Here is a 27,320-nt window from a genome sequence, read left to right as displayed (position 1 = left end):
AATCTCCGTACCATTGTTTATCAGCAGAGAAGTAAATGGCTTCCTCCTCCTCTTCAGTTCGATAAAGAGCTGGGCAGCTCGACACAGAAAGGATGTCAGGGTCAGGGGAGTGCAAAGCGTGCTGAGACTGTGGAGATGATGGCACAACATTGCGTCTTGATCGACACAAGCTACTGCTTCTTGCCAGTGTGCTGGGAGGTTTTACAATGGACCCTGAAGCAAAGAAAAAGCAAACCAAAACCCTTCAAGTGACATTGATGTTATCAATATCTACTCTTAAGACTAAAGAGCAGGAATCTGCTTCAGCCACAGTGATTCTTAAACCACTTTGACATTACTCGACTGTTTAAGGGGAAGAAAGACTGGCATCACGTTATACATCCTACAGTTAAACGAAGCAGCTAACCAAGATGCAATTGCAGCAGTTTTGTGCCTGCCAAATATTATTCTGACTATGCACACCAAAGTTCTGGCTCACTATGCTCTCTTGAGAACAAAGAGAAAGATTCTGCTGAAACTCCCAACCCTTCATACACTAAAAATAGCAGTACTGAAATTAGTATGTTACACAATATCCTGTATTTCACTTGTGTGACAATTTGGAGCTTAAAAGAATATGGAAAAGTTTTACAATGTAGGTATACCTCAAACAGCCAACGGAAACACACTGCATTAGTTGAAAGTTACAACAGACATGGAAGACCAGTTCCATTTATACGACATGATAGAAAACATGTAATTCAACCTGATCGTAAGCTCAAGAATTTCATATTTGTTAACACTTTCTTTTGCCAGGCTAACTATGAATTTCCAGAAAAAAAAAAAGTAAGAATGGGTGGAGATAGCAACACAAGACTTGACCAGGAATGTTTCTAACAGGAAGTGACAAACTAAAATGTTCCTAATCCAGTTCCTCCTTCAAAAGATGATTAGGCAGCTATAATTCTACAGAAATAAATCTACAGGCCTGTTTTCAGACCACCTGTTATGAGCCTCAGGATTTCTCATATGTCTCCTCAAATTGTCCTACTGGATGCATCACTGTTTAGGTAAGACAGACCATACACTTAGTGATGTTCAAAACATCTACAAACGCAACACACTAACAAAAAAATCAATTGTTTTTATAGATAAGGATGTCTAGCCTGACAAAATGCATTTTATTTTTTGAGATGCCAGTTTAGCATCAGGTAAATCAGAGTTTCCCTTCCTGGAACCTCAGAGAAGGTTGAGTTGTCGTTCTGCTTTTAGTGCAGGAAATCACAACTTTCACAAAACAGCAAGTAGCTGCACCTTCACCAACACTTAGACTTTGTTTCCTGCTGGGCTGAGCAGAAAAGAAAGGTTTACAAGCCCCAACATGACAGTTGTCATGTAACTCAAACTTTTGATTTTACTTTTCATGTACTCCCTGCTGACCTGAAAAGCAGTTGTTGGCATCTCAAAAACAGTCTTGTGTCATTACAAAAATATTCCTAAAAAAGCAGATGTGACCTGAGATAAGAGAATAAGAATCCCTTTAGGAAATCTGTACTATGTGTCCAGGTAAATCAGATGACATCCTACTCGCTGGTGTAAAAAAGAACAAGATTGCACCATCAGTGAATTTTGAGAGAAGTTACAAGTTTCTTGTAAGTGCATACACACAGGATTATGAAGGATTCAGCTATGACAATTTAACACCTGGATTTTTCTAGCACAAATAATACTCACTAAATCAAGGAATCAGCTGAATCCTACTCAGTCAATGTAAAAGTAGAAGTTTCACTATCACCCTCCCGTAATGACTTTGTTTCAATCTCTTACATCTATTTCTTTATCCTCTTCTGTTCTTCAGCTGAGGATTAATTAAACAGATCTATTACTTCACATCATTTCAGCCTACCATCCCAATTGCTGTGGTACAAAGAAGCCTGTCTGGCAGGCTTCAAATTTTGTCAGTCTTAAGAGATCAAAGGATGCTGGGGCAAGGTAACAGCCCAGATAGTTCCGTTTAGGTCCAGAGAATGAAACAGTCTTGCTCATAACTGACCTGTCTGCACACTGCATTTTGCCTGAAGCCTTGTAAGTGAGACAAGCCATTTTGCTTCTGTCCCTCCTTGTAAGCATTTGTCATTTTTGTCTAAAGGATGGGAGTAATTTAGCAGTTACCAAACTAACCTACAATAATTTGACTCCTGAACTGGTTTCAACAACATGTATTTAGCATATTTTCCCTCCCCTTCCTACTCCCAAGTGTTTCCAGGGTTTTTTTTACTGAGTAGAAAATTTTAAAGCTAGTAAATTAATGAGAAGCTACTTCCTTCACGCAATCACTTTAATGAAGTCAGCCTCTCATGCCTTACCAAAATTCAGAAAAACAGGTTTAAAGTTTTTGTAATGTTACTAAGATTCAGATAACTTTCACCACTGAGACAACATCCATTAGCTAAATACTTCCAAATAAACTGAACTTTTAACAAAAAAATTAGACCATAATTCCAAAAGCACACAGTACATTTTCAACTAAGCATGTTCTTACTAACTGTACAGTCCTTCTCTAATCGTAGTTCCTCTGAGCCAACTGCACTCTGGCTTCACTTCTATGCAAGACCTGAATAAGAAGAGTGACTAAAAAAAAAATCCCAAGTCTGAAGTTCTCCATACACATCTAAGTGTTTTGTCATTATAGACCATCTGGATAGTCGTGATAATAAATGAAGCTCTGCATTTTGAAATCAGACTACAGGTTTCTCCATACAGACTTGGAAGTTTAACTGTAGTCATCCATATTTTACTAGGCCATCCAAGAAATTTGTTGCTAAGGTTTAAATCAAAGCCTTCACAGTGAAGACAACTAGAGAGACAATATTCTTTAAAAGTGATCAGAACTTGCAGTAAGTAGTGTCACAAGGGGTTTAATGAACTTTTGAATTGGCCTGTAGAAAAAAAGGTTGGTACATTCAGAAGAAAATCACGTTCCCAAGGCACACTAAATGAAGCCAGCAAACTGGCAATCATTCTCCTTATGTTGTTTGAAAATAGAGTTCTAATTTCTTTTGAAAATCCCAGACTGGAAGAAGAAAGTACACATATGACAGTTTTCTTCCCTACTCATTCCTCAGCTTCATACTGATTGTTTGAATAGCTACATGGGAGCTCCTCTTTTTGATTAGCCTCTAGAGTCCAGTTAATTACAACTTCCATGAAACAGGCTCTTGTATTGACGCAATGACTCAAGATATGAGGGTGGTCCAAATCCCCAGTGTATATCTTCTGATCACAGTTTAACCAAAGCTGGATTTCCCTCCCTCTAGCACTTGGCCTCTCTGCCTTGCACTCAAACCCACTGTATTCAAACACAAACATTCAGCCTGAAAGCTTTCCTTGGACAACAGGATTTTGTTCCAGACACTAAAGAATGTTTGAAAAGCGATGCAGTATGTAATCTCTCAAAGGGTGTGATCTTCCTAGGAGCTCAAGGGACCCTGGACTAAATGCATCCCTTCCATCTGAAAGAATAAATGTGCTAACAGAAATTCAGTATCACTCATTATAAATTTTGGTTTGAGGTAGCAATCCAAGCGTGACAAGCAGATTTTCAAAACCTTAGCTGGATTTGCCTCCCACTCACCCACTGAAATGGAGTAAAGGCTTTTTTCTTCATGTTATCTTTATTGCAAAACCCAGTTTTCAGTTTATGCAAGTCCCAAAAGATGCATCTGAAATGCTAGGTAGAATTTTGGTCCTTTTGACTTTTATCCAATCCTGTTTGATTTCAGCACTCTTTTCCCATATGACTTTAAAAATCCCATGCCTCCACAACTTTTCCCCTTTCTTTCTACTGAGTTCACCACTTACCATGAAACTGTGAAACTATTGGAGGAGTATCTTCATCTAAGTCATCAACTCCCCCTGCAATTGGGTAAGGAGGAATGGAAACTCGAGGCATAACTACCCAGCTGTGATCAGAGTAGAGAGAGGAGGTCAAGCTTGGTAGCCCAGAATTGTGTGCTATTTGAAAACCACAGATCTTCTCAATCTGTTGCCATCGATAAAGACGCTCTCGCAAACATGTCGTCAACTCAGAGAGTGCTTTCCTGAAGACAAGCACACATTAAAATTACATACACTGTTCTTAATGATAAAGCAAAGCCACACAAGTGCAGTTATTTCAGCATACCAGAAGGTCCATTAGGACTGTCCAAATATTCACACTTTGATATATTTTAAATTGCTTTACTTAAAAGTGCAAAACCACTAACACACTAAATTTTGTAGCTCAAAAAATTCCATTGTTCCAGGAATAGTTGCAAAAGAATATGAATCCTGGTAATCTCTTACTTGGCTTCAAGAATTTTATGGTCCACTTCATCCAGGGAGGAGCTGTGTGCAACATGTAATGTTCCAAATACAGTGCTTCTCTTCTTTTTTATCTTTTCTGCCTAAAAAGCAAGATAAAATGAAATGCATAAAACTAGGAGTTATATACATAACACGGATGACAAAACATTAGCAATATTGACAGGTAGCAAACAACAATTTAGAGAAGAAAAAAATATCCAAATTCTTATCTGAGCAATTTGTGTTTACTATTTCATATATCTAGCAACAGATCAGGAAAGTCTTTAAGTAGCTGAAGAGTAAGATTTAGTACCTCATCTTTGGCGATTGCTAATTGCATTTCTGCATGCTGTCTTTTGATATTGTAATATTGTACTTCAACTTCATGTGTTAACTGAAGCCACTTCTGCAAAGCTTCAGGAACAGACCAATTACTTCTCAACTCAAATTCCTTCTCAGCCTTTTTTAAAGCCATGCGAACCTAGCAATCAAGAAGAAATAAAAGTGTCACCAAGAGTATCATTAAAACTGACAGCAGAAGAAAGTGAAATATAAGCACCTTTATACCTCACAGCAACATTACTAAGGCTTTACAAAGCTTTGGTGCGTGCCAACTGTCAGGAAGGCAGATCTGGCATTTCTGAAATATAGCATATGAATTTCCATACACTATATTATACTCAGATAATTTTTTTCCTGTGATATACAGTCCCAACTTGAAGCTTAAATATTTTTGTGAGACAGCATTTTTATTTAGTAAAATAAATCCAATCTACTGCTACTCAGAAGAATGAGACAAAGCTACTACCTCTCATCTGATAACAAGATCGGAAAAAAGCTTTTGTATATATTTTGTTCCATGAATCCAATAACATTATGATAAGCTAATATACAAAGTGTATGTCTTTTTATAGTTTCAGGATTATTTTACTAGCTAATGGCATGATTGACAGACAATCATTAAGTGCTCTTAGAATTTTCCATTCAAATCTAGTATTAGAGAAATGCTGCTTTAAACACTCCTAAGGATCTAATAAAACTAAAACCAATTTAAAGTCAACACTAAAATTATAACCAGTTTGCAGGTACCTGTACTAGCTCTTCCTCTGCATATTTGAGCCTGCTGAGCTCACATTCAGCTCCCTCCCTCAACTCCCTTAGGCGATGAGCTTCCCGTTTTGCATCATTGATCTCATCCATCATTTTGCGCTCCAGATTTTGCTTTTCCACAGCAACATTTCTATTCTCTTCTTGTGCCTTCTCAAGCCTTCACAATTGAACAAAAATATGAGAAAATACATAGCATATTTCTTAAAAGTTGCAGTCCTCAGGAAAAGAAAATGTGTCCAGCAACAGAGCAAGAGACAATGGACACAAACCAAAACACATGAGGTTCTGTCTGAACATCAGGAAACACTTTTTCACTGTGAGGGTGACTGAGTATTGGCACAGGTTGCCCTGGGAGACTCTCTCCATCCTTGGACATATTCAGAAGCTGCCTGGGCATGGTCCTGGACAAACTGTTCTAGAGGATCCTGCTTGAGCAGGTGGGGCTGGACAAGATGACCTCCAGAAGTCCCTTCCAACCTCAAACATTCTGTGATAATAAAGACTGTGCAAGCTTCATGAATCAGTAGCAATTACACCACACAATGTGATGTCCACGTCAGACAAAATATGCAAACTTTTAGGTGAACCTTCATTAAAAGTGTATGTAATGAGATCAAAATACAAGGTTTTATAGACAACTGAGTTACAGGTGCACCAGAGAAAACTATCAACTCTCACACTGACAAATAAGCAAGAGCAAGTATAACCACTCCAGGTCCGTTTCAATCTTAAGACCTTAAAAACAGGAGAGATGTTCTCATTTCCATGTAAGTAAGTATTCCAGAGTAAACTGTAACTATATGGAAATAACAGTACATATTTCTAAATCTGTAGGTAGAAAAGACTGAACCTCTATTCTCTACCGTCATTCTCAAGTTCATACTGCCTGCTAAAATATCCAGGAGCAATTTCTACCCAAAAATCCATCGTCACTGAAATTACAATTTCCATGCAAAATGGAAATGAACAAAATCCAAAGGCAGCTTAATGCAAATAATTTATGACTGTAAAGGATCTGTATTTGTATTTAACCTCAAAACAAAAGGAAAACTAAACATGAAATTTTTAGTTTTTATACCTTTCCTGCAAGTCAAGAAGACTTTGCTCTGCTGTTTGGAGACTTTCCAAGTCCTTCATCATTTTTGTGATATGTTCTCTTGAGGTTCTGTTCTGTGTATATGCAAACCAGCAGCCTCCAAAACCAATAACTATAGAAACTGTTAATATAAAATCCTTCATCCAGTTGTGAGGAGGACCTGTGCAGAGAATAACATGATCATTAACTAGTTTACTGATACAGACAGAAGACTGTGGACTTTCTTTTTCCTCCCCACAGCCTAAAAGGTGACAGAACCCGACGCTAAACAGAATTCCAGCTTATTTATCTCAAACCATCTCCAACAACTACCTTTCAAACGGATTCTAGAGCATTTTCCACACAATATAAGCAACTCTGCTCTAATACCATCTACTTAAGCTATACCGAACATACATTAGCTTGAGGAAAGATTACTAAACTTTTACAGTACATAGCCTGCCTCTTTATTTAAATGAGTTAAGCAAGAGTTTCCCCAATTATACTTTATCAGGCCAGTAGGAACTTTAGTTATGTTTGACTAAGTTCTCCCCAGTCTGTGTCCCCTGGAATACCCTATGCTGAGTTAAAAATGCCCTAGTACAAAATAAAGTAGATTTTAAAAGGGTAAGTAGCTAATAGCAGTATTTTTTAAGAGCAAAACCTGGATTCTCAAAGTATCATATCCAAGATTCACATACACTTCTTTGGTAGTACAACTTACAGCCACTTGCACAGGTTCTGCTAGTATTAGAGGTATAATACAAACACAAAGTACATTTTTCCCTAAAAAACTCCAGCTCAGATCTGTCAGGCTAACTCAAGATCAGTCAGGCCAGTTCAGATCCAGCCTGACTTTTGTAAAGCCATTCACTACTCTCCAAACTGACCACCAAGCTCTGGAAGGGCCTCCTTAGTTCAGGAATACCTGACATGCACAGTACCACAACAGAATTGTTACTGTGTACAAGCAAGCATGCAGACCACTGGTGGTGTGGTAAGGAAATGTCTGCATATGCTAAAATGGGTTAGATGCAAAACTGCCACATTAAATTTAACTACACTGAAACTCGAGTCTACACAAGAGACACTGATGTAGGATTTGCACCACCACCTCCTTTTTTCTTCCCTGGGGAAGGTCATCCTCTCTCATTTCAGCATCCCAGCTTACACTGTCCAAGCTATTTGGTAACATTACATATAAGGGAATTTAAACAGTCAAAAACATTTAGAGGGCGCTTCTTATGACACAAAAGCCAACAATCCATATGTCAAATGGGGCTATACTAAAATTTCTACATAATCTTACACACAGAAGTGAACCTTTGTCCTCATCCCAGCATCTTGAAAACCTTCATTTCACTGTTCTACAATGCATGCCAAGCAATCCATCGGTATATCCACAAAATTTCTCCTACCTACAGTATCAAGTGTCACTGAAAATATTCTCTGCTGAATTCTTACAAGAGAGAAGAAAAAACCCCAAAAAGTTACTAACGTGTGAGAGGTCCAAATAAGACAACATCCAAGGCTTTAAGCTGAAGCTTCTGTCTATGACTCCGGTCAATTATTTTCAAGTGAGAGATCATGAAAGCGTGTTCATTTACTGCTATCCTGTTAATAAGACAAAATGTTACCTATTCCACAAGCTATATTCAAAACCAGTCTATGGAAAGAAATACATCAATAGCATTTCCCACAGTTATATAGATTACAGTTATGCAATTAGCGTGAGAGATATAATACAATGACAGAAGTGCTATTAAAAAACATATCATCATGTTGCAAAAGAAGAATCAAATCATTTCCCTATTCTTTTCTTTCTGGAATAATCATGAAATAAATCCATTTGGCATAGTTAAAGGTAACAGTAGACTTGTGGCACCAACTCTCTGAAATGCAATACTTTGCAATACTCAGATTTAGTAGTTACGCTCAAGAAAAGGAGTTCTGCAGATAGCTTTTGGAGGTATAGCCATACAATAGATTGGAAGTTGTTCAAAAGAAAGTCTGCTACCATACAGAATGATGTGATCATCGATAAAAGGTTCAACAGCAAGAAACAAAACTAAGATAAAAGAAGTGGCAAAAAGCATTTATATTTTGAAATATTTTGGCAGAAAAAAAAAATGCAGCCAGCTCTTCAAAACTGCAAGCATGCTTCTCTCTTCTTGCATTTGACCATATCTTGTCAGACTTTAGGTTCACATAGTTGTTTCCACATACAGACTAAAGCAGCAATCTGGAGGGAATTATCTGAAACTAGCCCAGAAGAAATGCTCACCTGGGAAGTGTTGTTCCATTGACATTGCTGTCTCTAAAATTTTTTTCATATTGGGGCAGTTCAACAAATTCTGACAGCCACTGAAGAGTGTCCTCCTGAGTCCAGTTATGAACTGGAAGAAAAAGTCAGTTGAATTACCTTCAATTTTTTTAAAAATCAATAGCAAGACATAGAAGACAAGCAATAGAAAAGCAGGTTACAGCAAGAGAATTTTGCCAAATATAACTGCAGAAGAATTAGCATTAACATTCACCAAGGTGTTTCTGGCATTTTGCCTTTTTCATTATATGCTTCTCAGAGGAAGCTTAGGCAAACTATAAACAAACAAGCATGGAACAATTAGAAACACATCTTTATTAAAAATTCCACAGAATAATTTAGTGCTTTGCTTTGGTTTAAATCAGGACAGTATCTTATGACTTTTATCTACTTAAACTGGTATCTGCCTCAATCCTTTTGTCCTTGCTACCCTTGCAGAGCTAAACACATATCATCAGGTGAAGTAGCCATTTAAGGCAATGTATCAAGATCTTTCCCAGGATGACGGCTTAAAAACTTGTTTTCACAAGAATCTTCATAGAGGCTCATGCCTACTAACCACAAAATGGAAATAGAGAAGAGAGGAAGAGAGGAGATTGAAAGAAAATACTGAAAGACAGAAAAAATTTAACAGGAAAACAATTAAATCTCTCTCAAATATGTCCAAAACAGCTATATTGCATGCAATAGTATTTCCACTAAGCAAAATTATTTAAATAGCTAGACAATAATTAACAATTTTCCTGTATAACAACAACAGTCTACATAACCTTTCATAGCTACAGATGCTCTAAGACAATAAGCAAACACTCAAAGTACTCAATGACTTCTTTTTTCCTCAGTCTTCATCAGCAAGTGCTCCCACCACACCACCTAAGACGCAGGAAGTAAAGGTGGGGACTGGGAGAATGAAGAACTACCCACTGCAGAAGATCAGGTTCAAAACCATCTAAGGAATCTGAAGGTGAACAAGTCCTTGGGACCTGATGAGATACATCCATGGGTCCTCAGAAAACTGGCAGATGAAGTGGCTTAACCACTATCCATCATACTTGAGAAGTCATGGCAGGCCAGTGAAGTTCCCACTGACTGGAAAAGGGGAAACACAACCCCCATTTTTAAAAATGAAAGAGACGATGACCCAGGGAACGCCTGGCAAGGTCATTGAGTGAATCCTCCTGGAAACTATGCTAGGGCACATTGAAAATAGGAGGTGATTTCTGACAGCCAAAATGGCTTCACGAAGGGCAAATCACGTCTAACAGATTTGGTGGCCTTCTACAACAGGGTTACAGCACTGGTAGATAAGGGAAGAGCAACTGACATCATCTACCTGGACTTATACAAAGCATCTGATAACGTCCCGCATGACATCCTTGTCTCCAAATTGGACAGACGGACCACTCAGTGGATAAGGAATTGGCTGGATGGTCACACTCAAAAGAGTTGTGGTCAACAGCTCAATGTCCAAGTGGAGAGCAGTGACAAGTGGTGTTCCTCAGGGGTTGGTATTGGGACCAGCACTGTTTAACATCTTTGCTGGTGACATGGACAGTGGGATTGAACGCACCCTCAGCAAGATTGCTGACGGCACCAAGCTGTGTGGTGCGGTCGACATGCTGGAGGGAAGGGATGTGCCATCCAGAGGGACCTGGACAGGCTGGAGAGGTGGGCCTGTGCGAACCTCTTGAGGTTCAACAGGGCCAAGTGCAAGGTCCTCCACATGGGTCAGGGCAATCCCAAGCACAAATACAGGCTGGGCAACGAGTGGATTGAGAGCAGCCCTACAGAGAAGGACTTGGGGGTATTAGTGGATGGAAAACTGACTATGACAAGCAACGTGCACTCGCAGCCCAGAAAGCCAACTGTATCCTGGGCTGCATCAAAAGAAACATGACCAGCAGGTCAAGAGAGATGATTCTCCCCCTCTACTCCACTCTCATGAGACCCCACCTGCAGTACTGTGTCCAGCTCTGGGGCCCCGAACATAAGAAGGACATAGACCTGCTCGAGCAGGTCCAGAGGAGGCCACAAAAATGATGAGGGGGCTGGAGCACCTACCCTATGAAGACAAGCTGAGATAGTTGGGGTTTTTCAGCCTGGAGAAGAGAAGGCTCTGGGGAGACCTTATAGCAGCTTCCAGTACTTAAAGGGGGCCTACAGGAAAGATGGGGAAGGACTCTTTTTCAGGGAGTGTAGTGATAGGATAAGGGGCAATGGTTTTAAACTGGAAGAGGGAAGATTTAGATGAGATATGAAGAAGAAATTCTTTACTGTGAGTGTGGCGAGACACTGGAAAAAGTTGCCCAGAGAAGCTGTGGCTGCCCCCTCCCTGGAAGTGTTCAAGGCCAGGTTGGATGGGGCTGTGAGCAACTTGATCTAGTGGAAGGTGTCCCTGTCTATGGCAGGGGGATTGGAACTAGGTGATCTTTAACATCCCTTGCAACCCAAACTATTCTATGATTCTGTGATAACGGAATTTGTTCTCTCCATTACGAAGTCTGCCAAAGTTTGTCTGCACATGAAAGAAGTAAAAGTGACAGCCTTGTTCTGGGCAGATATATCTTTGCATGAACACATCTCCCCCCCCACCCCATACCTAAAACTACTTGCATGTGACAATGCTGAGATTTCTCTAGAATTCTTATCACAAGTACACATTCTCAGGGGTGAATCTGGACAACGATTCTTTAGAAAGAGCTGCTGAAATCTTGACAGGTAAGCTGCAGGCAATGGAAATCTTTATAAGTTCAAATTCGTATTTCAGTTTGCACTGAAACTGAAATACAGACTTCTAGGTCTCTTGCCTACACTATACTAGCTGAAAAATAAGCTTTAACATTTCAGAGTTTCATCATTCCAGATAATCAGAGACATAACACATTTCACGGACCCATTTACAGCTTTAAAAAATAAAACTCACAAGCACAACGTACTTGTATTCTATCTGTATGAATGGCTACACCTCCTTTCCAGTATGCTGTCCCATTTCTTCCTCTGCTTTTGAGCTACAGTTTTCCAGGTACTGATCTTGCAGCAGACTCAGTTTTGTCATATTACTCTAAGCTTTTATGCAAAATGTCTGGGCTCTATTTGTAAACATATCATTTTCACATTGCAAAGATTCTTAACTGTTTTGTGAATAAGTGATCAGATTTATAAGTCATTTTAAGCATCTCAAAAGGGTGGTAAGATCATCCACAAAAATATCACCTTAACTGCATTCTGGAAATATGTTCATAAACTGACGCAAAGCAGAAGCCTTGTTTTGATGTGACATGGGAAAAAAATCACCTAAAATAGCTACTACACAGTACAGACTTTATTTATCACTGACAGTACAAAACATGCAATTTTGGAAGCCACACAATTCACTGAGTTTATAAATTGAGGGGGAGAAAAAAGGAAAAAAAAAAATAGAATGTTAAGAAGTTTCACTTCTACTGCTGAAAGTATTTTATAGTCACTCTGTCAAAATTTATGGAAATTTGTACTTTTTTATAATCAGCAGTAATTTTAAACATATTATCGTATAAGAAATCAGGTACATATTGAAGCTGTTTACAACACAGCCAATCACAGCTGTTCTACTGCTTAGACTGGTGTGATGTTTCCTTCATAGAGGACCAAAGAAATTTCCCCAAATAAACCAGCTATATTTAGGGGAAAACACTTCGTTATTCATTATCTATCACTGTATCAGATACCTCCATTCGTACAGAAACTGAGAAAAGAAGCAACCAAAGTCTCTCCCAAACTAGAATGGGAACTTTTACTTTCTGTATTCTTCTTACACTCTTCCATGTTTACATAAAAGTTATTATCAATTACCTTTTGGTATATGTTGTGTCCTTTTAAAAGGCCATCCACCATTTAAGCTAAGCATAATCAATACATACAGTCAACTCTTATTCTGGGATTTCACGATCTGAATCTCTGCCCATGCATGTATTTCACAAGAAATTTAGATTTATTATGTGAACTAATTCTGCATTAGAGGAATTCCCATGTCAGTGCCCTCAAATCCCCAGCTTTTCCAGATAGAACCGGACCCTAAACTACCCTGTCCTCCCTTTCCTACAGAACCACATTGGAGCCCTTGGAGATTGACTTGTATCAGTGAAAACATTCAGACTGTTTCTTTTTGTAGGTATCTTCTGTATGCTATGTATTTGTAAGAAGTATTGCTTGACTTGTCTCCAATAAGACCTTATGACTAACATACATGTTTATTCTACAACAGCATACCGTACTGAGAAGCAAACTGGCCTTCCTTCAGTAGGAGTTATAGCTTACTGAAATGTGACACAAGACAAGTGATATACACTAGGTGTACTGAAACGCAAGCAGGCCTGCTGAAATTCATCTCCATCAGCATTGCCAATTAGAATGTGCCAGCTCCTACTAATTAGCTGAGGTTGTAAGTTTTCCTTATTTTCATCACCCAAAGAGAATATAGCGCTTCAGAGAGTGGAGTAGCAACTGACAAATCCTGTAAGTTAAATGCATATAGCATTAAAGAGTAATCGTAACATCCTTCTCTCTCTCGCCTATTTTCACAAATAGGTATCTTGAGAGAGAGGATGTCAGCCACGTGCCTTGGGCAGGCAGGTGTAGAAGCCACAGCGTTTACACCCTGGTGCAGCACTCAGTCTATAGACTTGTGTTAGCTGTTCTACTTCAGATCACAAATCTGGGTTGGGTTTTCTGTTTTGTTTTGTTGGCTTGGTTTTTTGTTGGTTTGGGTTTTTTTTACTACTATAATAATAATTTTTTTCACTATTATAATAACATGCCTGAAGGTAAAGACAGTAAAAGTAGCTTCAAACTGGCCCTGTATGAAAGTTGCTCCTTGCTAACCCATGTTAATGGCTGATTAGAAGATCAGGCTATATACCATTTTTTCATGTTAAATTTATCATGTAGCACAGTATTTCAGGGCAGGGAGGCGTGAAATACAACATTACAGTGTCAGCCTCAGTACTCCTTTGGGCCTCCTACTCCTTTCAGAAATCAAATTACATTCAGTAAAGAGTATTTCATGGCAAGGAGTGAATGACAGCCACATATTAGGCTTAAAGTTGAGAACAGGCTGACCAGGCAGTATAGAAAAAACACAAGACTGTTCTGTATCAAGTACACACAAGGATTCAAAAGTTAGTTTTGTTTTAGCAGGATCTTCAGCAGCAACATCAGCATGAAATATGCTGCCACCTGTAGGTTTTTAAATGGCACAAAAAAGGAAAAGAGAGGAGCGACCCTGACTACCTTTTCAGCAGTTTAACATAATAACTTGTTTCCTCTCACACAGAAGGGCCAGTCTGCTGCTCCTGCCTGGAACAGCATGCAGCATTATGCAACTCATCCTTAGCTAAGCCCTGCTTGCAGGCATTTCCAATCTCTGGATTTTTAAAACCCGAGACAGCAAATGATTAAGAAAATGCAAGGCAACAATAGCATCTTTGTGGTGTGCAGTTTAGTCCCAAGAACACTTGTGCAACATTACCTCAGAATACAACAGGTGATCACACATACAAACATAAAGTCATTTTTTGTCTTTTTTCCCCCCTAATAAATAAATAAGGTACCAGACTTCAGATCACCTTCTACTTTTCACAGAGATGGAAAAAAAAGTTAAAGAAAAAAAATACACACAAGGCAGGGGAGAAGCTTTTTTGTATTATAGGTCAGTCTACATGACATACTATACGTTAAAGGTCAAATATGCCATAATGGTAAAGAAAAAACTTTTTTTTGAAGGCAGTTTGTAAAAACTAGTTTTTGGTAGGATTTAGATTAGTCTAAAATAGTAAACCATTCATGAGCTCTAGGTTTGACCACAACAGTTTTACTTTGCTATAAAATCAAGTCCCAAGAGACAATGGTACAGCACCAAGAATGAAGCAGCCTACCTATTCACCAAGACAGGCCAGAGAACTACCCAGCTGAAGGCTCCTGCACTGATTTTACAGACTCCCTTACTATTGAGACTAAATACCTACACATCTCTATTCAGACAGCAAATTCATATGATCTTAGCCCATTAGAGGGGCAAAAAAAGGGAAGGAAGACATCCTTAAGACACAGAACTTCCAAAGATAATTGTACAAAGACTGGTATTCAGACATAAAACAAATGTTCATCTGTCCCCTTTGCTGCACTCACAACTACCACCTCTTCAAGGCCTTTGTAGAAAAAATACTGAAGATACAACTACTAAGCTTGATACTTTAGAAGAGCTGAAAGGCTCTATATATGTATAAATACTGCTTATTTAGGAAGAAAAGGAGATAAACAAAGCAAATACCATACAGCAAGCATATACTGGCATTTACATTTAAAGGACACACAATAACAGAAGTCAGAGGACTTTCAGAAAGCAGGTTTTTTTCTATGCTTTAAACAGGTATGTTAGTTCCTAGCCATTCCTCTAAATGATATTTAAAAATTTAAATGGTCACAAAAAGCGTAAGTAACATCAACTTAACTAAGTGACAGTCCTGTTTTTTACTAAAGACTCATTGAAACTATGTGGCAATACAGCAACAATAGGCTTGATGCTGATTTAAGCTGTAATATGATTCCTTCCATGCAGGTAAAACCTATTAGCAACCTTGAAATTCCTTCAATTTGCACCAGTACAAACTATGCCTTGAGGATTCTGCACCAGGTGGAGATACCAACAGCCTGCCCAGTGCCAGAAATATTAAAAAACAATATTCTGAAGCTGCTTTTTTTTATTAGGCAGTTTTTAGAGCTTTGACTGGAGCCAATCCTCAGGGTTCCACTCGCTGTAAAACATCCTTCTCAAGCAAGTACTTAAAAATAACCTCTGTTTTTCTTAATCCTGAAAAGAGACACCAAACAGCAACAGTGCACTTAGTATACTATAAACCATGTTTTCACTTTCTTCCCTCAAATCTTATCTGTCTCACATCACTAATATCTTAAACAGAAAGCAACTTTAAGCTATTTGACAATTACTTAATACAAACTTCCACATAAAGCAAGCTTTATGGGAAGAAATGGGTAATTCTACTCAGCATAAACTAAGCAGCAATAGATCCAAGATGTTTCTGCATAAGCACTAATGGGCATAGTCAAGGGCACTATTTAGAGCTTGTAATTCTCACACAGATACCTCAAGAGACTACTTAACGAAGTTTCAAATTACTGATACCATCATTTACACTACCTTCCACCTTCTTGTTTAATACTGTCAAATTGCATTCAACTGGCACTATAAACTAGCAGCACATAAGAAACAAATCCAAATTTCTAAAACATCTAGAAAGGAAAAACAGTATTTTTCATGTTACCTAATATTAAATGAAAGTAGTTTATCATTTGAGGGGCTTCATGCTTTCTAACAGTCACCGCACCACTGTTACCGTTTCTTGGGTATCTCATTCTAAGGGCCTCCCTGTGGTGCAACTTTAGTTCAACAGGCTGCACAGTAAAGCCATTATAAGCAGACACAGTAAGACCAGACAGTCCTCTCAAAATCTTTTAAGTCTTACACTCACACTGCTCACTACATTCCAGAAACCTGGAACAAAGATGTACACAACAAACAAATTAGGTATTTCTGATATCACTACAACCTAAATTTTCGAAGAGTTACTCATAAGTTAGACGAACAATTGTAGAGATCATTTTATCTGATAACTTAGTTGCAATACTTTCATTGAACAACATCTCTGTAAGTATTTGCAGAGTATTTGAAGAGATGAAGCTAAACATTGCTGGTTAAAATGTAGATATTTACTACACAACAAGCACTTAATGTATTACCTCAGTTTGCTCTTAAGTAACTTCTTACATTAGCAGAGTGAACCAATGGCATGTTCCTAGTTTCATTCTTCTTTTGCTTGTGCTTTTAGCTGTTTGACTAATACCAACTTTCAGATCTCTATATGCTTACTATTAGCACAACACCTTCTGAATGGTGTGGAGAAAAAAAAAAGTTAAGCATTTTTCTCCTAATTCTAACATTCTGGACCTCTCAAAGAAATTAACACTAGCTGGACTGAATGACTTTTTAGTCAGGTTTTCATACACCTATAAATAACAGCACCAAAACAGATTCACGATGCTTTAAGAGGTCATCCATTTACTACTCTAACCTACTTGGTGGAAAAATTGTTGAATTATGTCTATTTCAACCACCACCATCCTTTTTAGCTATTCTCCTTTACCTACCTTCAGATGTTTTCCAGCGTTTCCACAGATCCTCAATGGTGATATGTTTGTCTTCTCTGTGCAGATGACTATGTTTATTAGAGGCATCCTTGTATTGCATATCTTCCCTTAGAAACTGAATAAAAGGGAAAACATCATCTTAAATGCCAAAATAACAATTTCTAAACAGAAATCACAAGGAAATCAGGCAGAGAAGAATCTTTAGTCTCTTCCCCATGCAAGCACAACACAATTCACGTAAGTTGACTACATCAAAGACTCAGAAAGCAAATTAAACACTTACAGGATTTGATTTTCACAATGATTAAATCCTAGAAAACCTGAAGGTGCTAGTACACTAAGTTTAACAACATTGTTAATATGCCTTAGATTTACAGTGATTACAAGAATGCAGCATGCAAGTCATACTATCTACTTCTCTATTCTGAAGATATTTAACCAATTTCATCTACTTGAAGGTAAGACCATGTAAGGTTTGAAAATGTGTCAGTCCTTTATTGGTGAGTAGTACCTGACTCCTGTTATACCACTTAAATGCAACTGCTTGAGGGATAAGAGAAAGGTGTTGACTAAGTATTATTAATTTTTTTTTTGACTAGACAACAAAAGTTTGACTTCTATATTATCAAATTAAAAAACAGAAGTCATCTTAGGGCTAATTTTCTTCTTGCTAATCATTCCTCAGTGGTTACACTCCAAGCACAGAAGTATTACACAAAGCTGTTTCATTCTCAGTAATTAATAGGAAGCCTATGTCAAAACACCATGCCTTGTCTTTTAGTAAAGATGATATAAAGGAAGATCCTGCAATCATGTCATACATAACAGCGTTGAATCAGTATTTCAGAAGTCATTGCTAACAGGATCTCCAAATACATACAAGAAAAAAACCATGGAACTATAAAAGCCATTTTATTTTTATTTCACACAGGCCTAGAAAAGTTGGAATACTGGTTAGCAAACCACCTCCCATTAATAGTGGAAACCTTCCACAGATATCAGTCCCTAAAGGCACAGCATGAGCAGCCTCTGTGGGTGGAGACCTTAGTATTAGAACCAGAAAACTAACACGAGAGCTAAGTAATCTTCCGCAGTAGATTGCTTGCTTTCTTCAGTTCCTGAAGGATAAAGCTGCTCAAATAAAAACAGCTATAGACAGTCATGACAGCTAACTCAAAAACCAGCTTTTCATGTGGCTGGTCATATGTCATCCCCGCTTCAAGCAGAGGTAAGGAAGAAGGCCAAACTAGCAATGCACTGCAGAGTACCCCACTTCTTAAAATTTGGTCCTGGTAATAATTTATATGCAGAGCTTCCCACATAGGCCCCATTTCTAACAAACGTAGAGATTATATAATTCATTATCATTATATCATTCAAGACACTGAAAGACTGAAAAGTAGTCATTGTTCAACCATAATACTAATTCTTAATAAAAAGAGATAGTGTATGATAGTAGAAATATGCAAGGAAAAGCTAATACCTATTCATTTCCTCTTATTCTTACTAGGAAGTAAGGGAACCTAAAAATATGGGAAGGGATTCAAGTTTCTCCTCTGCTAGACTTGGGATAAAGTACTAGTTTCATTCCCTAGGCCAATCAAAACCGTATATGTATTCTGGTTCCAAAACTAGATTGGATGCAAACCCTGTCTTGTTCTTCTACCACTTCAAAATCTTTTTGATTGTCGGACATTAGCTTTCTAAAGCTTATTGATTCCTAAAACAGTTCCATTTAGCCCATACAAATTACATAAGCATTTTTAAATCCTCTTCCCTATGTATATGAGAAATGCATAAATAGATATATATACACACACATTTATATACATGAGAAATATAGGACAAATTTATGAAATATATGAGAACAACTGAAAATAGCAGCCTACTGAGGCAGGAGGCAATTACAGAACTTCTGAAACATCATGGACCAGCAACTGTAAAAAGATACAATAACCACAGAAAAGGACTGATTGTTGTACTGTATGTAAATGTAAAAATATCTGCTGCATAATCTCTGTTGCATATGCCATAGTCCAAGTGTGAACTGAGTACTTCCCAAATTGGCACAGCTAATGAAGCTGGCAATTTCCACAGCTAACACGCAACATGCAATCAAAGGCGGATTATCCTACTCATTCCCACTCCATGTTTATTAAAGAGTAAACTAAAGAAAAGGAACGAAACAGCAAGAAAACAAAAAGTCTTCTTATTCACTAATATCTCTAAGCCTTTCCAGATTAAAGTAGTCTCACAGCTGGAGCAGCAGGAAAGAACTGATGTTTGCCCTCCTCACCTTTTCCCTTCAGACTGCAAGTACCTACTACCAACTGTCATCCTCAACATGTCTTTTGAGAACTTGTGAAAAACGTATTAAAAAGACAGTGAAAAATATATTATAGATCCCTCCCTGTAAAGACTATCTCCCTTCATATGGGGGTTAAGGTACATGTTAACACTCTTCAGCTTTCTAGTGACTGGTGATGCACTGACCTTGAAGACTCCAAGTGTCAGGCATGGACATTTGTTTTAAAAACACACATCGTCAGCCTATCAAGTTTCTGAAGAGGAACAGAATGGAATATATGCTGTATGTAAAAGCTTCAGCACATTTTGCATCTCCTCAGTTAAAATTTGTATCTCAGATCAGTTTTGTTCTTAACTTGCTTTTATGTTTACTGCTAGTTGTCAGCAAAGGCTGTAAAATACTTTAGGATGAGAACATCCAAACAGTTACAGGTGTTGTCAAGGAACACCTGAATTGCTGTTAACAATACTACATACAGGGGTAGGAATAAAGAAGAGAAGGAAGATTCCAGCTGATAAACAGAAATGCTTCAAGGTGTTACATCTCACCCCAAAGCACTATCATGTACTATAAGGAAGCGTTCTGATTTTAAAAATGGGACAGACATAGGTTACCTTGGCACCCTGATAAGCAATGCAAACAGCAGCTTATGGAAAATTCACTGCATTTCGTGTTGTTCTTCCACAGAGCCCGCAGAGGGAGCAAGAGTTAACATATGAATTCACGTCCTCGACGCACTGCTGGGACACAACCAGCTATGCTACCGAGGGGAAAAATGCAAAGCCTGATTTCAAATTTCATCCCAAAGAAAACGAACCCAAGTTCGAAGCAACAGATTTCCCAGGAGAAGAGGATGACGGTGGAAAAGATCTGGTTTATACAGAGGCTGTTTAGAGTATTTGGCTAAGTCCTTTTTATAAAAGGACTGTCAACACACAAACTTGTAAGCAATTTGCATTTAGAAATCAGTACACAGTTACTCCTCAGGGGGAAGATTATGCACCACTTAAGAGAATTTCTTAAAGAAAGGAGCTCCTCTTCTGTTCAATCGTATCTATACTGCTCCCAGATGCTGTGAGAACCACCATGATGACTTCCTCAACAAGTTTCTCTAACACTGGATGGTCACACCTGTAAATTATTGTGCATAGCTAGAAAGAAGCCATCATGTTTCAAAGAATGAATGCATTTACCAATGAAAAGATACATGACATCAAACATCTTTCTTTTGTTTAAAAGAACTTTGTTTCAAAGCTAGCCTATCATGGAAGTTCTCCTTTAAGAAAAGGAGTTGTGTCCTAAATTGAAGAAAGCCATAAAAACAGAACAACTCTGGTAAAAAGAGAGGATTTTTCTGTTCCTTGTCATGGCAGCTAATCTCTCTTCTGTTGCCCTGGTCATTAAATATACAAAGAAAAGGTTAGAAAAATAACTCTAAATAGGGAGGTTAAAAGAATAAGCTCTAACAAAAAACATCTAAGGATTATTTTAGCCAACATAATTACTCAAGAGGGAGAAGGCCTTTTAAGACTACAAAGTTGAAACCAAGAAAGCAGCAGATTAGTTACCTAAAAACTCTGTGTGAAACAAAAAAATCATTTGTCAAAGTAGTTACTTCAAAAACAAGTAAAGAGTAAAAAAAACCACCACACCTAGACTTGAAACCAGAGTTTTGATCCCAAAAGTATCATAACAACTTGTACCTCTACAAAGATTCACATCCCAAAGCCCAGGGATCAGCAGTGTAATAGGTGCAGAGGGAACTTTGGCCTCCCTGGAGGGGACCAAACTTGTGGAGCCCTGGAAAAGTTACAAGGTCAGATATTCCACAACCTTCCTTTCTCTTCTGAAAGCCTTTAGTACCATAATATTTACCGAAATCCAGCCAATTCATAATAAAAAACTAACCTGAAGCAAGAACCACCAAAAACAAACAAACAAAAGTCTGACACTTCCAAAAGAGGAAAAAAGACTCACCAAAATCCAATACTAGTTCGACATAGAGAGAGCCCTTACAAACTGAGCCCCATGCAACAAAATAAAAAGTTAATATATGTTAAAATATGGAAGCCGCAAGAGATGCTTGTTCCTTGAAGAGCAAATGAACAATTGTATACTTTTGCAAATGCCAGTGGAAAAGTAAAATTAACCACACTCACTAACTGCAGAAGGAAGTACTCACATGCTATGTTTATATTTTGTTCTGGGTGAAAGCTCAAGTTTATGATTTTCAGTTTCACCAACTTAAAATAGACCCTCTAACTGACAAGTTTACTTTAAGAGCAACTAGTAACATCTCCTGGCTAAGCATTACTGTCTTCCTGGAGCATCTATTCCTTAAACAGTGTTATTTCCTTCAGTTTTACTCCTTCAAAAGAAAACCTGCAAAAGTTACAATTTCAGTTTTCCTATAATCCTACCTTCAGATACAGCTGGCCACTGTCAGACAATCTTTTAGCACATTCTTTCCCATCTACTGCTACCAGACTCACTGCAGCTATTGAATGTCACACTTACTGACTAAGTTATGATAATAAGAGTGCTTTTGAAAAACATCATACTATGATTCAGGTATGACAGCATTCACAACTGCCTACCCTATAGAAATGGCTTCTAAAAATGTTATACAGTAAAATAAAAAAGTGTATTTAAGCATAATAAAAACATTACTAGAAAAACATAGAACATATACTGGGTAATATTTTCACAGCTATCTTAAGTAATCTACAAATTCTATTAGAAAAAGATTATAGCAGCTCAAACCAAAATTGTAGCTACTCTACTGCAAAGTAAACTTTGCAATCTCTTCAAAGTCAAGTTAGGATTTCCAAGGGGGAGAATTTCATTGTATCAGGACTAAATGCCTGCAGTGCTACATAAACAGGTGCATACAGCTACGTATTAGCTTAAGTACCTCCAAGGAGGCAAGGAATGAGGTAGGTATGATACAAATCACGTTCGAACAGGTTTCTACGCAACCATACCCATGATAACACATGTTGCCTCTCTACCGGACTTCTTTGCACAGGCACAGCCCTATACTATGACAGTCATCACGTTTTCAGACAAGAGCTGGCTCCTAACCTGCTCTGAAAAAACAGACTGTGTAGACATGGCTCAGAGCTGGTTACAAAACTTCAGGAGGCTAAAAGATACTCTGCCTAGGGACAAACACATTAGCAGTTGAATGATAAAATTCAATGCAAAAACCACCTCTATTAACAGACCGATGATAAACTAAGGGAATCAGAGTAACCCAATAGTTTTGGGGGAAAAGGCTTGCTACACTGGTTAGGAAGCTCAAAATAATGTTCGTAACAGAATGTTCTTGCATAATGAGATGTAAAACACACTCAGGAGCCATCCCAGTATTATGCAAACCAGAATGTTTTCAGTTTCTGAACCCCCTGCAGCAGGTATTTCTCTACTGTGCAGAATTTTGCCTAGCCAGCTGACACTTAAGTATAAACTAGCTTACACAAATATGAACACCAGTTTATGATATAAATTATAAGGATGAAACCAGAATATTCAGGGAACTTTAAAGGACATTTAACATCTTCATGAGTGTATATCTGCAGACAAGAAAATGAAGCAAGAGCTCATTCTATAGCAGAACCTCTCCCAGCTGAAATTATAACACCCAGGGTAGGCTCCTGAAGTTTAACAAGGTCCCAAGATGCACTAAAGGAAGGGTGATCAAGCTTTTGAACTGTCATCCATTATTTTTTAACATCTGTTTCACACATAGTTCTATTTCTCCCCCTTCCAAAATCTTCCTCTAAATTGTTACTCCCTCCAAGAGGTAACAACCAAAACGAAAACAAATTCTGAGCATAAATTTGCTTTTGTTCAAGAATACAGAAAGGATATTCACTTCGAGTCATTCCGAGTTTAATGTTAAATTCTGAAACTGTTTTTTCACCTCAGACTTTACACTCCTAATATACAAAATATACGTACTTAAAATGAGAGCACCACACTATCTTGGCATCTAGTTCTTCAGGATTTCCTGTCATGAAATTTCTGGCCATTTTCCTCAAAGCATTTAGTACTCACTACTGTCCAGAACAGATTACTGAAATGAATAGGTCTCTGGTCCAAACCAGTAAATCATGGCTTGTTCATTTTTTTATAGAACAAAGAACAAAGATATGCACAGACTTCTTTCACCAACTCATCTTTACACGAATAGTCTGCTCTATTTCAGCTGTAATTCAGAAAAATAATTTCACATTGAAAATTTACACATTAAATTTTATTTCTCCAGATTCTTCTAAAATAGTAATACTAATACATAATATTTTAATTTGGCATGCTTGTAAAACAGATTGTGATGTATAGAAGCATGTACCATTTTAATTGCTAGAAGAAAGGAACATGAACAATCACGAATATGACTAAAAAATTAATTACATAATAAAAAGTAATAAGAGCATGAACTAGTTCTCCTTTATTATAAAACCTTTAATCAGAAATTAGCAGTAAAGGGAGGGTATACTGAAGCGTATGTTTCTGAACTCACCCTAGTTCTAATTAATTTATTTTTAACTGAGTTGTTTACACTTGACCTCTATCTACTGCACTTTTATTTCCTTCTGGATTCTGTCTTTGACTTCTTTTTTTTTTCTTTTTTAGACTCCACCTCTTGATCTTCTCTCAAAAAACACAACATACCCTCTCAAGACATTATGTTTGTTCCACCTCTCTTAGATTATTTGCATCTTGATGCAAATATGACAAGTCCTCAACCAATAGCTTCACAGAGCGCATCCATTCAGAAATGGTCACTTCAAAAGAAGATCACAGGCTGTCAAATATTCTTCCCCTGTCAAAGTTACTATAGACAAAGTGCTATATTATTATTGCTATTCCTGATCAGATCATACTAGCTCCTTTTTCCTGCTTCAGTCGCTTTATAGAAGACAATCATCCTCCCTGTTTTAGGCCACTAAAGCTAGACTCTTTGATTCTTGCCTCTGGACAACATTTCAAGTCAGGCACTTCTGCATATCACTCCTGAGGTTCCATCTTTGACCATTCTCCGATTGCTTCGTGCTTTCAATACTGCAGTTTTCCCCACACTCGTTTTTGTCTTTTTTTAGTGGTTTTGTGTGGCGCTTGTTGGGTTAGTTTCTTTTGTTACGTAATTATGCAAGTGCACTCATAAGAAAACTCGATAGTCAGTGATCTATCCAAAGATCCCCCACAAAGCTGTAAATTCGTGCCAGTCGCTTTGTGCGACATTAGACACACAGTAAGATATTAGTATTTCAAAAACATCAACTTATTCTATTACTAGAGAGATTTCTTCAAGAAATTACTTGATGTAGGATCGCCATATAGAGGTTCTTTGGAAACGGGAAAAAACTACATAAATAGTGAACATATGATAAATCTGTCTTACTGCTTGTGCCTCTTCATCATTAAAACGAATCATGTACACGTGGTGCAACAGATGCTTCCTGAGGGAGATAGCCTCCCACAACACATGACTAAAACCTCAGTTAGTAATACATTCGCCCTCTCGGTTACTCTTTTACAGCCTACCTCTTTAAACCAGTTTAAACAGTTGCAATCTTTTGTATGTTGATAATAAAGTAATAATAGGAGGAGCTAGATTTGATAGAAAAATTCATATTAGCCTGCCCTAATGGCAAGTATAGTCTTTTTCTACATCCTTCCTTTTTCTGCTTCTCTGCTGTACCATACGCTTTTCCCAGTGTGATAGCTTACTTTATCACTCTGTTCTCACAGTGTGATAGCCTACTTTACAGAAATTAGCAACTGCACCGTAAAGCATACTCTAAAGTACAACACAAATTTATTATCTAAACCATTTTTTTTTCTTTGAGTTAGCTTCTGGTTTTGAAGTACTTAATTCTACATTGAAAATTCAGGGCAAGTACTAGAAGGTTACATGAATTCTGAATGCAGAAAAAATTCCAAATATATGAGTAGCTATGACAAAAGCTGTTTTTTCCAAGTATTTTGTAATAACTAGAATTAGAAAACTATATTCTACTGAATTTAAAATTTCAAGCTTTTTCATCTTTATAAATCACTTAAGTTATACCATCTAGTCTAACTTGCATAACAGAACAAAAGGATAAGGAAAAAAAATATTTAACCAGTCCATGTTCAAACTAGAGCCCCTCTATCTTCCTTAGAAGACTTTAACAAATCCCTCTGTGGTGGTTTGACCTTGTCTAAATGCCAGGTACCCACCAAGTCGCTCTATCACTTCCCCCCCTTCCCCCTTTTTTTCTCAACAGGGTAAAAAGGGGAAAGAAGATAAGACGGGGGAAAAAAACCACCCTTGTGGGTAAAACAAAAGCAGTTTTAATGTAAGCAAAGTGAAGCAAAGGTCCGCACACGGCAGCAAAAAGAAAACAGATTTATTCTCTACTTCCCATGAACAGGCGATGTCGGGCCTTCTCAGGAAGCAGGGCTCCAATACGCGTAGTGGTTGCCTCGGAGGACCGAGGGTGACCCCACCCCCTTCCTCCTTTCTCCCAGCTTTATACTTGAGCAGACGTCATATGGTATGGAATATCCCTTTGGTCAGTTCGGGTCAGCTGTCCTGGTTGTGTCCCCTCCCAAGATCTTGCCCACCCCATCCCATTGCGGGGGGAAAATGTCGGAAAGAGCCTTGGTGCTGTGTAAGCACTACTCAGCAGTAGCCACAACACCAGTGTGCTATCAACAACCTGCCAGCTCCCAGCATAAAACACAGCACCATGAGGGCTGCTATAGGGGAAAACCAATTCCGGCTCAGCCAGACCCAGTATACCGTCATGTGTTTCAATGACTAACAAATCCCATGCTAAAAATTTAGATCAAGTTTCCCCACATCAATTTCAATGAGGTCAAATACAAGCTTCTTTCCAGTCCATACAAGGTAGATCCAAAAGGCTTCCAGTATCAGACAGTTTCTGAAGAAATAAGAAGTTTCTTTTAACAGTTCAAATACTCTTATCTAGAGAAACTCATTCTCTACAGAACAATTTTATATGAGACTTCATTTTACAGACGAAAAACAAACTACAACATAAACGAGGCATGAGGAACACAAGGAAAAATAATAGCATGCAGATGAAATGTCTGGAATCACTGTTGGGAGTTCTCAACTGAATTAGCAAATTAAAATACTTAAGATAAGTAGTTCAACATCTTTAGCTCTTGTTACCTTCCCCTCTCAAAATAACTCATTTACAAGAACTTCCTTCCTTGGTGTAAATATACACTGGTAATTTGTAACACTGTTTTAGTGCTGGTAAAACAGCAGAAAGTTATTGTACTTTGTCACATTTTTCCTGCCAAATAACAACATACTCAACATACTGCTCTTGCAGGAGACTTGCAAGCAAAAACCATGCAGCATGAAACAGGAAATCCATTACCCTGCTGTTAAGTAAAAGCCCTGTATATTTCATGTAAGCTTTACTTCTAATAAGTTTTTTTTAAATATTAGTCCTCAATCAAAACAAGAAGCATTACCCACTGTGACAGAACAAAAAAAAAATTTGGTTTTGAAATACTGTATATTAAGACATATTTAGTATATATTCCGACCTACTCTAGTCAGGTAACTATGTAAGCATGTTGTTATAATGTCAGATCTTTTAAGATTATGGCAAAGATCCAGGAAAATATAGATTACTAGTTGAACTTGCAATTAAATTGTATTTCTCAATAATTTCACATTTGCTTTTAATGTCTTAGAAGAACGCACTCTATGCAATTACATATTCATCGCTGATTTGCATGGAAACTGTATGTAGAAAAAAGCTAGTTAGGGGGGTTATTAAATATTTCTTCAATAACTAAAAATGAACTAGCAGAAAAAAGGGCTACATTTCAGTTATTTTAAGCACAGTGGGTAGTAGTCTGCATACATACTTTCACTCATCTCTCATTACTCCAGCTATAACAGCATCCCTCATGAACTGTTCTAATTTCAGTCATTTTAAGAGGTA

General features: G+C 37.8%; 1 protein-coding gene across 3 annotated transcripts in view; it reads right to left on the bottom strand.

Moving 5' to 3' along the window:
- The window catches only part of STIM2 (stromal interaction molecule 2), an 81,911-nt gene that overhangs the window by 8,614 nt on the left and 45,977 nt on the right, over window positions 1-27,320 (bottom strand). For 2 of the 3 annotated variants that reach the window (XM_074822303.1, XM_074822302.1), the window contains exons 3-11: window positions 17,034-17,148; window positions 8,793-8,904; window positions 8,007-8,122; window positions 6,512-6,689; window positions 5,413-5,590; window positions 4,637-4,804; window positions 4,324-4,424; window positions 3,841-4,079; window positions 12-213 (exon numbers count right to left, since the gene is read on the bottom strand). In XM_074822303.1, coding sequence (XP_074678404.1) covers window positions 12-213; window positions 3,841-4,079; window positions 4,324-4,424; window positions 4,637-4,804; window positions 5,413-5,590; window positions 6,512-6,689; window positions 8,007-8,122; window positions 8,793-8,904; window positions 17,034-17,148 — 1,409 coding nt within the window. Of the gene's footprint in view, window positions 1-11; window positions 214-3,840; window positions 4,080-4,323; window positions 4,425-4,636; window positions 4,805-5,412; window positions 5,591-6,511; window positions 6,690-8,006; window positions 8,123-8,792; window positions 8,905-16,150; window positions 16,196-17,033; window positions 17,149-27,320 lie in introns of those variants that run through there. The other variant, XM_074822304.1, reaches the window with a different exon arrangement.

This window comes from Strix aluco, chromosome 4 (assembly GCF_031877795.1).
Source record: "Strix aluco isolate bStrAlu1 chromosome 4, bStrAlu1.hap1, whole genome shotgun sequence".
Taxonomy (NCBI): Eukaryota; Metazoa; Chordata; class Aves; order Strigiformes; family Strigidae; genus Strix; species Strix aluco.
This window is presented reverse-complemented; position numbering and strand designations above follow the sequence as displayed.